Source organism: Anneissia japonica, unplaced genomic scaffold (assembly GCF_011630105.1).
Source record: "Anneissia japonica isolate Jap-2015-1 unplaced genomic scaffold, ASM1163010v1 scaffold26_len2425191_cov177, whole genome shotgun sequence".
NCBI lineage: Eukaryota > Metazoa > Echinodermata > Crinoidea > Comatulida > Comatulidae > Anneissia > Anneissia japonica.
The window spans coordinates 1654034-1665775 of record NW_022685220.1 but is presented as its reverse complement, the minus strand read 5'-3'; the positions used below and the strand labels follow the sequence as shown (position 1 = coordinate 1665775).

Below are 11742 nucleotides of genomic sequence, written 5' to 3'. Positions count from 1 at the left end.
TTTTAACATTGAAAATGGGGAAAATAACAGCATAGAATGATGTGTAGATATATAAAGGTTAGTTTAATGCAATAAAATAGATTTTTAAAAATTTGACATTCCAGCATGTTTTGGCCATTTCCTCTGAAACACGATTTGCGACGAGTGACTGGTTTGACTTGTCTTTGCCACATATTTGATGGGCAGCATTGAAGTCAAGGCAATATTCTGCAAAGCAGGGTTAAGTTAGTGATACCAAAGATACTAGAAACACAAGATAGAAGTCTGCAAAGATAAAAAATCGTATCACTTAATTACATGGTAGGCAAACTGTACTGACTCAAGTTTGGTTATCTCCAGCCGCACACCCTACGCCCTTAAATGAGGCGCCACACATAGCTGTAGATAAACGTACGTGAATTGCCATTATTGGAAACTGAAGTGCGTCGGGACGTCTGGAGATGCGTAAGATTTGCTTCACTTTCGTCATGCGAGAGTTCTATCTTGTGTTTCCAGTATCTTTGATATCACTAACTATAATTAATATATTGTATTTTTATTAATTATTATAATATATATCACAAATTTTTTATATTTATGTACTTATAATTAATATTGTATTTTTATTAATTATTATTTATTTTGTGACTTAAGGCACTTGCTTTCCAATCCCAGGGTCATGGGTTCAATTAATACAAATGCCAAAATTTCCTTATGCAGAGCCCTGAGAATGATTATAAGTGTACACATGAAGCAGAAATGTCCACAGTACTAACAGTGTTAGCATTACAAGAAAAAAATGCCACATTTTAATGCAAACAGAACCAAATATAGGAACAGGTAAACCTGTGTCAAGGTATCTAGAGAGTGTGGGGTAGTTGGTGGCACAGGGGTAAATTCCCCTCTATTCACTGTTAAATTTACCAATTCCATATTGCTAAAAATTGATGATGCTTAATTTTTCTGAAGCACTAGATTAACTATGGGTATGTTCAAATTTATGAATTAAAAACATATCTATGTAGCATATAGCTAACCTGCCCAATGTTTACAGAGGGCTTCAAGCATCTGCAACCTGTCCATGGAAAGCTGAGCTACTAATGTTACATCGTTACCATCAGGCTTCTGTAAGATATGGAGAAGAACTGTTTTTAATACCACATTTATCTATCTTTACTCCCCATCCCCCTTTTCGCTCTTAAGTCAGAATTGGTTGGTGTATCGGTTGTGACTTGGTCTCCTAACCTCGAGGTCGGGGGTTTCGAAACTCTTGCTGTGCAAACCGCTTGTGTCCTTGGGCAAGGCACTTTATCTACGGTTGCCTTTCTCCACCCAAGAGTACAAGTGGGCACCTGGTAGTTTCGAATACAATAAATGAAGCGCTATATAAGACCGACATATTACTATTATTAATATTATTATTAAGTTTCCAACCACAGCAAAACCAAAACTTTTTGCAGTATCATACAGTATAACACCCATATGTGTGCAAGAGCACATTTGTAACACCCAATTTGATAGAGGTTACAATGATAATGAATAAATTAAATTAATAATAATAAAAAAAAACTTACTGGCATGTATTCATAATCTAGATAATATAAGTGTGTCCTGTGCAACAGTATTCTTTCTCTTCTAAAATCATAGCATTCATCTGACTCTTCTAGTTCATCAGGCTAAAAACACAAAAATGTCCAAATGTACAGTAATCAACATGAAGTAAATTAGCTAGTAGTAACACAGCCAATGAGGTACATTATCTTGATGAACTGGGATATTGCATTGGATTGGAAAGGATTTGAATGGATTTCTGTGGTGTACAATACAAAGTCTGAAGACTAATTTCCAGTGGGGCTAGTATAAATAGAGATTATGTTGGTAAACTTACACTGAGTTGAAGAGTTCCATGTGAACAAAGCTAAGCTTAGTTAAATGTATACATTTGCTATTGTGAACACAGGTAATAAATATACTCCTATTTTACCCGGATGAGTTTGGCTGGCTAAGGTGAACATACCCTAATTAAATTTACAACTAAGAGATTTGCTAATGTGAACACAGCTTAACCTGATAATAACTGTATTCCTTTTTAATGTGAAGGAAGTACTTTAAATTGTATAAGTTTTTAGAGTAAGTGGATACATTTACCCCTATGAGAATTACTACAGCGACCACAGCTTAAGGAAAATTTTAATACGCTACCTTTGTTTCTTGTGTTGATGTGTTGACGTTCATGTGACCACAGCTGAACAGTTCTCGTCTTAATAAATTTCCATCGTATTCTAAGAAACTTAAGTAAAGGTTGCGGAAGAAATCAATGTGTTTATTCTTCACCTGCAGCTTGAGTGGTGAATTCCAGTGGATTGCTTGAATGTCGCTTAGCTCCGTGTAGCATAGCTGGAAATTAAATATACATAAAATTATCTATGTATAACTTGGTACAAATGATACTACTAAAAGATAGTTGTAAGAGCTTGACAGTTGGTCTGTACACTGGAAAAAAAAATACCCACTCTACTACTGAGATTCATTGCAGCATGTGTGTGCGCCATTTGCTCTGGTGATGAACAACAAAACGTTTGATCAAAATGTTTATCCATATTAAAAATGATGGAAATTGGCACTATTTATAAATAACATACATTAATGCATTACTTACCTCACTGCGGGTATGCTCACTTAGCTGTACATTCCATGAGCATGGCAGATTGTATACTATGTGAGGATGATCTTTTATTACTGCATTGAATATATCCTGCAATGGAAAAAGCTTTAATGAGCATTCTATACAATGTAAAGTTTATCTTTTCAACTTTCAGACCCTAAAAATTGGTGTTGTTAAGTATCACTATATATTACATCAATAATGATTATTATAAGTCAATCGTGACGTCATCACTGCACATCCCAGTGTTATTTGATCCCTCACAGTTCAATATTTTTTCACTTAATGCACGCTTGGCTTGATTTTTTATTAGGTTTGTGTGCAAAAAAATACATCTTTTTTCATCATCACAAAGATTACTAGGCTAGTGTTTTTACTCCTAGCATTATGATGCATGTCTGTGGAAAGAAAGAACAGACACTCGCCCAATTGTCGTTGACCCATGTTGACAAATGGTATTTGAAAAATTACTTTCGTAAAACAAGGTTGATTAGAACCCGAACAAAGTTACTTCAAATTCAATATTAAGTATGAAAAATGTAGGAATTCCTCGAATCAATAGACTCTAATAATAAAATAAAGAATGAACATTTAATAGTATATTCTGGACCTATTTTAAAGACTCAAGGAATGAAATTAGATGTAGGCCTAGGTAAGAGGTTGCTGAGGCCTAGATCGTAGCCTAGCCTCAACACATGATTTTACCTGTCTGCACCGACCAAAAAGAGATTAGGGCCTGGTGTATTCCCTGAAATGCTTTAAGGAATGTTTATTTCTTTGACGAATGTCTATCAAAATAGCATTACAAGTTCTTCAAACACAATAAAATAGCTATTTATCGTATCCGAACTGATGTGTTACGTCTCACTAGCTGTGTGTTAGCGCGTACTGCAGGAGCATTTTTAGAATACGCAAGCACAGCTAAAAGTAATACCATGTAATACACACGCACACACAGCAGTATGATCATATTGCTATAGCAACCGATAACTGCTACAACAGTTATCAAAACTAAAAGATGGCGATTGACTTATAATGCAATTAGTACAGCTGCATACATTGTACACTAGGATGAAAATTATTATATTTAGGTTAAATTTTAAAAAAAATGTTTTCAAGCATTAAATCTAATCTTCGTATAATAATTTTCCACTAGTGCATTATGCGCAGGCCCTCAGAAAATTTTTCCAAGCATTAAATCTAACCTTCATATAATAATTTTCCACTAGTATACTATGCGCAGCTCTACTAATTACTTATTAGCCATTTGGTAAACAGGATAATTGTATTTCACACGAACGTCATTTATACTTAAGCCATGTCCACACTAACAAATTGTATTTTACAAAACCATGTGACATGCCTATATATGGTCGTGATAATCATATATAGGCACATCATCACTATATATGGGCATACAATAGTTTTTTTGTCAAAGAAAATTTGTTAATCTGGATAGAGCTTTAGATCTAGCAGTATAAAGCTGTTTGTTCACCTGGTCTGCCAATGAGGTTGATAACAAACTCATCAATTCTTTCTCAGCTGTCAATCGCCACATCTTCATCCAATCTATTTGTCGCAGCCTATCTAGAGCTAGTAGAATGAGACCAGTGTTATAACCCCTACCCTGTGTGTAAAAAAAATCCAAGGATAAAGATTCAAGAAGTTTTGCAAACAGGCTGAACAAACTATGAAGTGGAAATGTGGTTTCCCAGGCGCGGATCCAGTAAGGGGCACATGGGCATGTGGTCCCTCGTTTAGCCACTAAATTTTAAAATTTCAATGCATACCAATGTTATAATTATTCTGAAACTGTCGTGCCCCACCCCATTTGAAAAATTCTGGATCTGCACCTGCTTCCAAACTCAGGGTTCTTGGTTCAAATCATCTCATTCCACCTTCGAGACCAAAATACGTGTCCCCATAACAGGAGAGTCCTTGATTAGGTATTGGCCGTAGTATTAAAGAATATATTTTCCCTTGATTCTCGGCAAAAAAGTGGCCAATTAATAGGGGTGTCTCCCTAATAGAAGTGTTCCGAAGGAGAACAATCTGTTGTATTTGAAACTTTAAAATATTCTCATCTGCACTGTGATTGTTCTCAGAACCATCCATATTAATATATATGAATTAAGTATTAAAGTTCTGCCTCTTGATTTTGTTTATAAACTACTGTAATAATAATACAGCATTGATATTGCAAAACAATGTAAGCAGTCTTACCAATGCAGGCCAAGGCTTGTGTTTCTTCCAGATGGTACCCAAATACCAATCGCTCTGATTCTCAACGAGTCCAAATAATATAGGACTTGTTAAATGACGAAACAGCTGCCATAGTTCTGCTATATCTCTTGCAAATGTTAAGTCAGTGTCTAACACTATAACCTTCAAAAACATAATAAAAATTGTTTAATTATACAATATTAAGAGCAACAGCTCTAACAATACATGAAAATAAAATAATATACAGCTCTGTATGAAAAAAAAAACAAGTAAAAGTAAGAAATAAAATTACAAAATTAAAATTAATAGGCATATGGTTTTTTTTTGTTTTTTTTTTGGTTAAAAATCATTCTTAAATAATGTGTACTTACCTTTTTTAAATCCTTTGGTAAAATTTTTATGAAAACAAGCTTCATCAAGCCAAATATACCAGAATAATGCTTGTTTGGAATCCAGGAAACATCACCCTGAAAAAACAAAGACCAAAAAGGATGATTACCATGAATTGTGATGGTAATCAATCAGGAGCTGTTTGACATGCTGGTTATTTTATACTCGCCATCCAAGCCCAAGTGTCCTGGGTCCAAATCCTGCAACACCAAGACTGAACAATAAATGATGGTTATCAATATAGTTTCATTTGCATATTATTATTGTTATGATTGCTATAATATAATGATTATGGTCATGATTATCATTATTATAATAATGATGATAAAAATGCTAAAATCTTAAAAGTTAAAGTTTGTTAATTAGTTATTAGACAAAATAAAAGTAATATTTTACATTATACATAATAAATATAATATCATCATTATGTAATATATTATAATCTTTGATAATTTAAAAATATGTATGACACCCTTTTAATTGGAAATTACCAGATTTTGTTACATTTTTACCTAGTCATTTATTTATGAGCGGATCCTTGCAAATTTATTTCTATGTAAAAAATTTTCTTTTACAAATGACAATAAAATATACTGAATATTGAACTGAATGCTGAGTAAATTATAAAACAAACAATTCTCAAAATTACCGTACTACTTGATGAGCTTACCTTATATGTTTCCGCTAAATAAAAACTAACTTGAACTGAAAGAAAACACAAGTATGACATAATAAAAATAGCAATCTGAAGAATATGAATTCTTTTGATAAATCACAGATTGTTAAAAATTTGTAGGCCCAGGGGTGAAAACGTGTTGGGCCTATGAATTTCAGTAAAGTAATAACTATACTAACATTATGAATATCAAGGCTAAAATGACTGGATCAAAAGCAATGACAGAATCGTTAAAGAAAATAATAACCATAGAATGAACTTTTATTTTCCTACATTCCAGAGCCAATTTGGACTGGGGGCCCTGGGGCTCCCCCCCCCACACATAGGCATTACATGGCTGAGTCTATTTGCAGTGTGAATCCCTTGGAATTACATGTGTACTAACACAAACGTATGCTAAACATATTCTGTAATACAATTGGAGATGTTAGTATTTATATGGAAAGCAAAAATTTAAAAAGAAAGAAAAAAAACCTACGTCCTGGAAGATTCCACGTTTTAAACAATGTACTAAGCGTAAGCTGAGCTATTTCGTCTGAGATAAAGTGAAAATGAAGAGGGTTTTTGCGATAAAATAGGATAGACTTAATCAAGGTTATGACCTCACGACTCGAGTTGTGACCAGCGCACACTATTGCTATATGAATAACCTAACAAAATAAAAGAGAAACGTGATGAAAAATTTCATGTCAATAATAATAATAATAATCCATATTAATATAAACTGATTGTTTTCCATGACCAAATGAATCACAATAAAATAAAAATAAATCATTTATTAATCGGATTACTGAATTGTTTAGATTGAAACATTGTAATTATAGGATCTCGAATGAGGGCATAAAGGCGTTTTCTGTTACCTTTATTACTTCACACACTAATTATTTAATAAAATATGTCTATTTTCTCCTCCACATATTTTACCAATTGGGAAAACAAAATTTGATCTGTATTTTTTCCACCCTCGTAAATAAAGTTTGCTATTAAAACAAGGGGTATTTAGCACTCCGATTCAAGACCACCTTTGAGGCCTGAACATTCGGGTGGTCCCAGGATTCAGCCTCCATATAGAGGGTTAACCTAGTGTTAATAGATTGAAAACTGTTATTTGGTTCTTTGAAAAAAGTGGTCTAATTGGAGGATGCACTGTATAAAAGCAGTCTCGCCCTACTAGGCAAACCAGGTAGTGTATTTCCAACATAAGACAGCTGATGTCAGTTGGTTTTGAATCTCACCTCACATTTTGGTATCACTAGCTTATTCCAACATTCTGTCTGGTTTGCAGGAGCTGAAACATTTCTTTCTTCTTTGAGATGTTCGTATAATTCATAGGTGTGCTCTAATTGGCTCTGAGATATCCTGTGGAATAAAAACAATATAGCTTGTATAGATTTATCAATTGTGTTCATTATACAGTAAGTGATCATGTGACAACATTGATCATGGTCATACGACCATACTGTGATTGTGATCATGTGACTATACCATTATTTGTGATCATGTCACAATACATTGCTCATGATCATGTCACCGTACCTTAGCTGTGCTTTTAGCATATGATTTTCCTGCTCTGACTCTTGAATCTGTTTCTTCAATTCTGAATTCCTGTTCATTAGCACATCAACATTTTCTTGGTCTAGAAGTCAAAACACGGATATTGAGAATAACAATGTAGTAACATGTTATTATTATTATTATTATTATTATTATTATTATTATTATTATTATTAAAATTTAGCCACTCAAACACATTAACACAACTACCATATGCTAAAAACACATTTTACTAACCTACAATATTGTTATCTTTGCTAAACAAATATAAACAGATCAGACATCCAAATATAAGCAGTAGCAATAACCCCTTCTTCCAGTGGATTTTCACAGCAGTCATTTTTTAAATGCTTACGTCATCCTGTGAAAGAGTAACACACAAAATCAACATATACAGTTACAAGCTACCAATTATGTAGAGAATAACCAATCAAATTTAACCAATTATATTAAAAGTATAATGTACAGATCAAAAAGGTTAAATGAACAATGCTTTAAACAATTCATCACGCTATGGCCAGAATGTATAGGAAGCAGCCTGCGAGGGTGATGTATCCTCCGTGCAAAAATTGGGCCTAGAAATCTGTCCATGCATTTTAGAAAATAAGGGCCAATTTCCGCACAGATTATTCTGAACGTTAGGCTTCACCCTAATCTTAATATATAAACAATGTATTATGCAGTAATTACGAATATGTACACATATTTTCCATGCAAATTTTGAGCTGGTTTTTGAGGTATCATACATGCAATTAAAAAAGTTTACAGAATGGTGGCAATACAAGAAAATACAACTTTCAACTAAAGATAAACTCTGAATATCTACTTCAAGACCCAAGATAAAGACTTAAGGGCTTACACAGTAAAACAATGAACATATGTGACCAACTCTGGCAAAACCTGATGCATGCCGCAAATTCTAATTTCCCACAGGTACCAAAAACATTCAAGAACTGGAATTTTAAGATTTTCATGTTTTTGCATTTGATAAAAGAATTTGAAAAACATTTCTGCAAATTAGCAATCAGTAAGCCTAAATCTAACTGAAAATTATTTTTAAAATACAAATATTAGTAATAAACTATTGATTTTGGAATTTTTGGAAGCTGTTTTCTCAAAACCTACATGGCTTATAAACTATTGATTTCGGAATTTTTGGAAGCTGTTTTCTCAAAACCTACATGGCTTATATCCAATGAATTTAAATACTCATACCTTCGCTACTTCTCAAAATCTTCCATCAAATAAACACTATTTTAAAGAATTCATGCAGAATCTAAAATCACAGGTCCAAACGGCTGGTTTTATCAGAGCCGTCACATATATGGACAAATTTAAATCTAGAATGCACGCATTTTGAAAAAAGGGGCCAATTTCATGAAAACCTTGCTCATGTCTTTATACTACTACCAACGTATTATCACACAGTATTTCCGATTCTGTGCACCTATCGTTCTTCCTTTCCAGTGAATTTCCGCACAAATTTGGTTTTTGATGTATCCTCTGTACAAATAAAATACTTTTACATTGTGGGAGTCAACGAATACGCAATTTAGATTTTATAGGACTACATAAAATCTTTTTAAAAACTTCTGCTTTAGGCCTAGGAACATTTTATGGTACAAATAATTAATCTTCTCCCCGATCCTCTCATTATTCATTTCTAAAAAATCTCAATTGTGGGAATTCTTGGTTGCAGGAATGACTGAAAGAATCTCCTTGGTCAGTCTGCCTCAGGCGTTGTCTGTAGGAGCGCTACCACTTACAATACAACAACAAGCTAAGCAGTAACTACATTCGTTGGCTTAGGTCGTCTAGGCCTAGGTAGGTTGCTCTTTCATAAGCCAGGAAAGTCCGTTTGTTAAGGCCAGCATACCCATATTATAGGCTATAGCATAGCCTGGCTTAGCCTTCCTACCCCTAAAATCTGCAGCTTTTCAATTAATACAGCTTTTCTGCATGCCTTCTCTGATGTACAAACCTGATATCAAATTACCACAGTTTTAACAATACAGAACAGGCATACTTCAGGCCCTAAGCTAGGCCTACTTTTTGTAAGTCGTGGGCCTTGTTTTTGTTGTTCTTTAATTAATATGAAGCGAGCCCTCACCCTTGGTCGGGTATTTCCCCCTTGGTCTCAAAGCGGCGCTTCCGCTTTTCGCGCGGGTCGTTTCAAAACAAGATGATGTTGACCCCAGCAACTGCATCATGCTGAAGAAGGCAGTGCTTCTGAAAATCTCAGAATGTCTCATCCAAAAAGAAGATCTAAACTTAGGACTAGACCCACTTTTAATTTGATGGGATTCATTGTTTGTAAAAGTCCACTTATGACCGAGTAAGTGCACATGTCATGGCTCTGCTGGGTGGGATGGAATTGTTGAGGCTTGGCTAGGCTAGGCCTAGTAGGCTAGGGCATAGCCTTTTTTGTGTAGGCCTATGTGTCTTGTGAGTGAGGATCGATGAAAAGAAGGAATTGTACGGCTAGGCCTAGGCTTCACTGGATGAGACTAGTAAACTATGCATAGGTCTAGAGCTTATCTATACTATCTAGCTCGACCCTAGACCTATGCGCAGTCAGGGATAGCCTAACTAGCTAATTGGTGGAATCCTTAACATAAAAGGTAGTCAACAGAAAGTCCTAACTTAATTAACGTTTGTCATTGTTATGAATTATCCATTTTCTCACCTTCTTCACATTTCAATTTTATCTTCATAGAAAAAATGGCAACAAAATGTTTTTATTTGAGTTGCGGAGTAGGAGTCAGCAGTTCATCATTGCAAAGGTAGGCCCTAGGGTTGCTGATATGTTCCATCCCAAAGACCTGACTGTGTCCAATACTCCAAACCATTAGCGAGGACTTGGTGGCAGCCTACAAATGTTTGCCCACTCATTTTAATGTATTTGATCAGACTCTTGTTTTAACACTTTATCTTCATTTAAAAAAATGTGAGACTTGCCTTCCAGAGAGACTTTTCTTTTAGGCCTATATTGGAAGGTTGACAAGTTTGATAAAAAAATTGTTGTATATCTGATGGGCAAAAATCTCATAGTGTGTGGCTGCCCATAGTTTAGAAGAACAATACAAATTTTCAGGCAATGTACCACAACCCACATCCCAGGACATTAAAAAATAGATATTCAAAACAGGTCATGTAAACACTGTAATATATTTGACAACCCAATTTTTTTTTTTAATTGCTGCTGTAATTTTGTTTGGAAAATTATATTATTTGTTGAACCAATTAGTTGCTTACCTTAACAACGATTTCAGAAACTTCTACAGCCACTTTCTTCAGGCTAATGAATGCTTGGATGAATTGGGACATTCACGCTTCTGTGAATCTGTGCGCCAACATGTGTTTTGTGTGTAAATGACTCAAAAAAGATAACTTTTCCTACTACATTATACTTGGAACGATGGATGGAACCAGATGAAATTCATTGAGAATGTTTAAGTATGGTTACCAGGATTACTATAGTGCTCCCTGCTGTCTGCCACCTAAATTTAAAGTAGTATAAACTTTAACAAGAAATTGAATTCAGTTAATCAATCAATCAATCAATCAGAGTTTTATATGGCACACGTATCTATCATCCATATAGAGATGCTCACGGCATCTCTATATGGCAACAAAGTTATTTTTTACAACGAACTAATGAATTGTTTATATATTAATAATTAATTTCTATAGACTTTGCAACTTTTCATTATGCAAAACTTTAAGGATGTTGTAGTATTTATTTCCTTTAATGTAAATAATTTAGTGGCTTTGACTTTTTTAATAGGGGAACCAGTGGCAACTGTACAATGGTGTCCAAGTACACAAATACATAGAATTATCTAATGCCATTTCTACAACGATTACTAAGGTAAGTTTATTAAGTTAACCAAAGGATACTAGTGCATAATACATTATATTGTGTCTATGCACTATTTAAAAGACTATAGCTTTATCTAATAAGATTTGTTTGTAACAGTGATACACTATCAAAGTATTATTGGAATGGATACAGAAACAATCATACGCAAAAGACATCCATCCACCTTCGCTGCCTGCAAAATATACCTATTCTTTCATTAAACAAGAATTTTATTCTATATTTTTACGAAAGGTGATCCTAGTGTCTAAAGATTTGTCCAGACTATCAAATTTTATTTAACAAAAAAATGTGACATGCCTTAATATGGTCATGATGACATCACATCATGACCATATATAGGCACATCATGACTATATATGGGCATACAAAAAT

At 34.1% G+C, this 11742-nt stretch overlaps 2 protein-coding genes across 5 annotated transcripts in view; one reads left to right on the top strand and one right to left on the bottom strand.

Annotated features, from left to right (window-relative positions):
* Positions 1 to 9611, bottom strand: part of LOC117109111 (LARGE xylosyl- and glucuronyltransferase 2-like) — a 15621-nt gene extending 6010 nt beyond the window's left edge. The window contains exons 1-13 of one of the 2 annotated variants that reach the window (XM_033251355.1): positions 9469 to 9611; positions 7725 to 7848; positions 7470 to 7569; positions 7169 to 7292; positions 6412 to 6583; positions 5928 to 5962; positions 5239 to 5334; positions 4868 to 5029; positions 4140 to 4271; positions 2639 to 2734; positions 2182 to 2376; positions 1554 to 1655; positions 1017 to 1104 (exon numbers count right to left, since the gene is read on the bottom strand). In XM_033251355.1, coding sequence (XP_033107246.1) covers positions 1017 to 1104; positions 1554 to 1655; positions 2182 to 2376; positions 2639 to 2734; positions 4140 to 4271; positions 4868 to 5029; positions 5239 to 5334; positions 5928 to 5962; positions 6412 to 6583; positions 7169 to 7292; positions 7470 to 7569; positions 7725 to 7827 — 1405 coding nt within the window. In that variant the 5' untranslated portion in view covers positions 7828 to 7848; positions 9469 to 9611. Of the gene's footprint in view, positions 1 to 1016; positions 1105 to 1553; positions 1656 to 2181; positions 2377 to 2638; positions 2735 to 4139; positions 4272 to 4867; positions 5030 to 5238; positions 5335 to 5927; positions 5963 to 6411; positions 6584 to 7168; positions 7293 to 7469; positions 7570 to 7724; positions 7849 to 9405; positions 9428 to 9468 lie in introns of those variants that run through there. The other variant, XM_033251364.1, reaches the window with a different exon arrangement.
* A 12-nt stretch (positions 9612 to 9623) lies between these two features.
* Positions 9624 to 11742, top strand: part of LOC117109090 — a 20153-nt gene continuing 18034 nt past the window's right edge. The window contains exons 1-3 of one of the 3 annotated variants that reach the window (XM_033251335.1): positions 9624 to 9822; positions 10204 to 10270; positions 11275 to 11358. In XM_033251335.1, the coding sequence (XP_033107226.1) occupies positions 9731 to 9822; positions 10204 to 10270; positions 11275 to 11358 (243 nt within the window). In that variant the 5' untranslated portion in view covers positions 9624 to 9730. The remainder of the gene's footprint in view (positions 9823 to 10203; positions 10271 to 11274; positions 11359 to 11742) is intronic. The other 2 variants (XM_033251342.1, XM_033251347.1) reach the window with 2 other exon arrangements.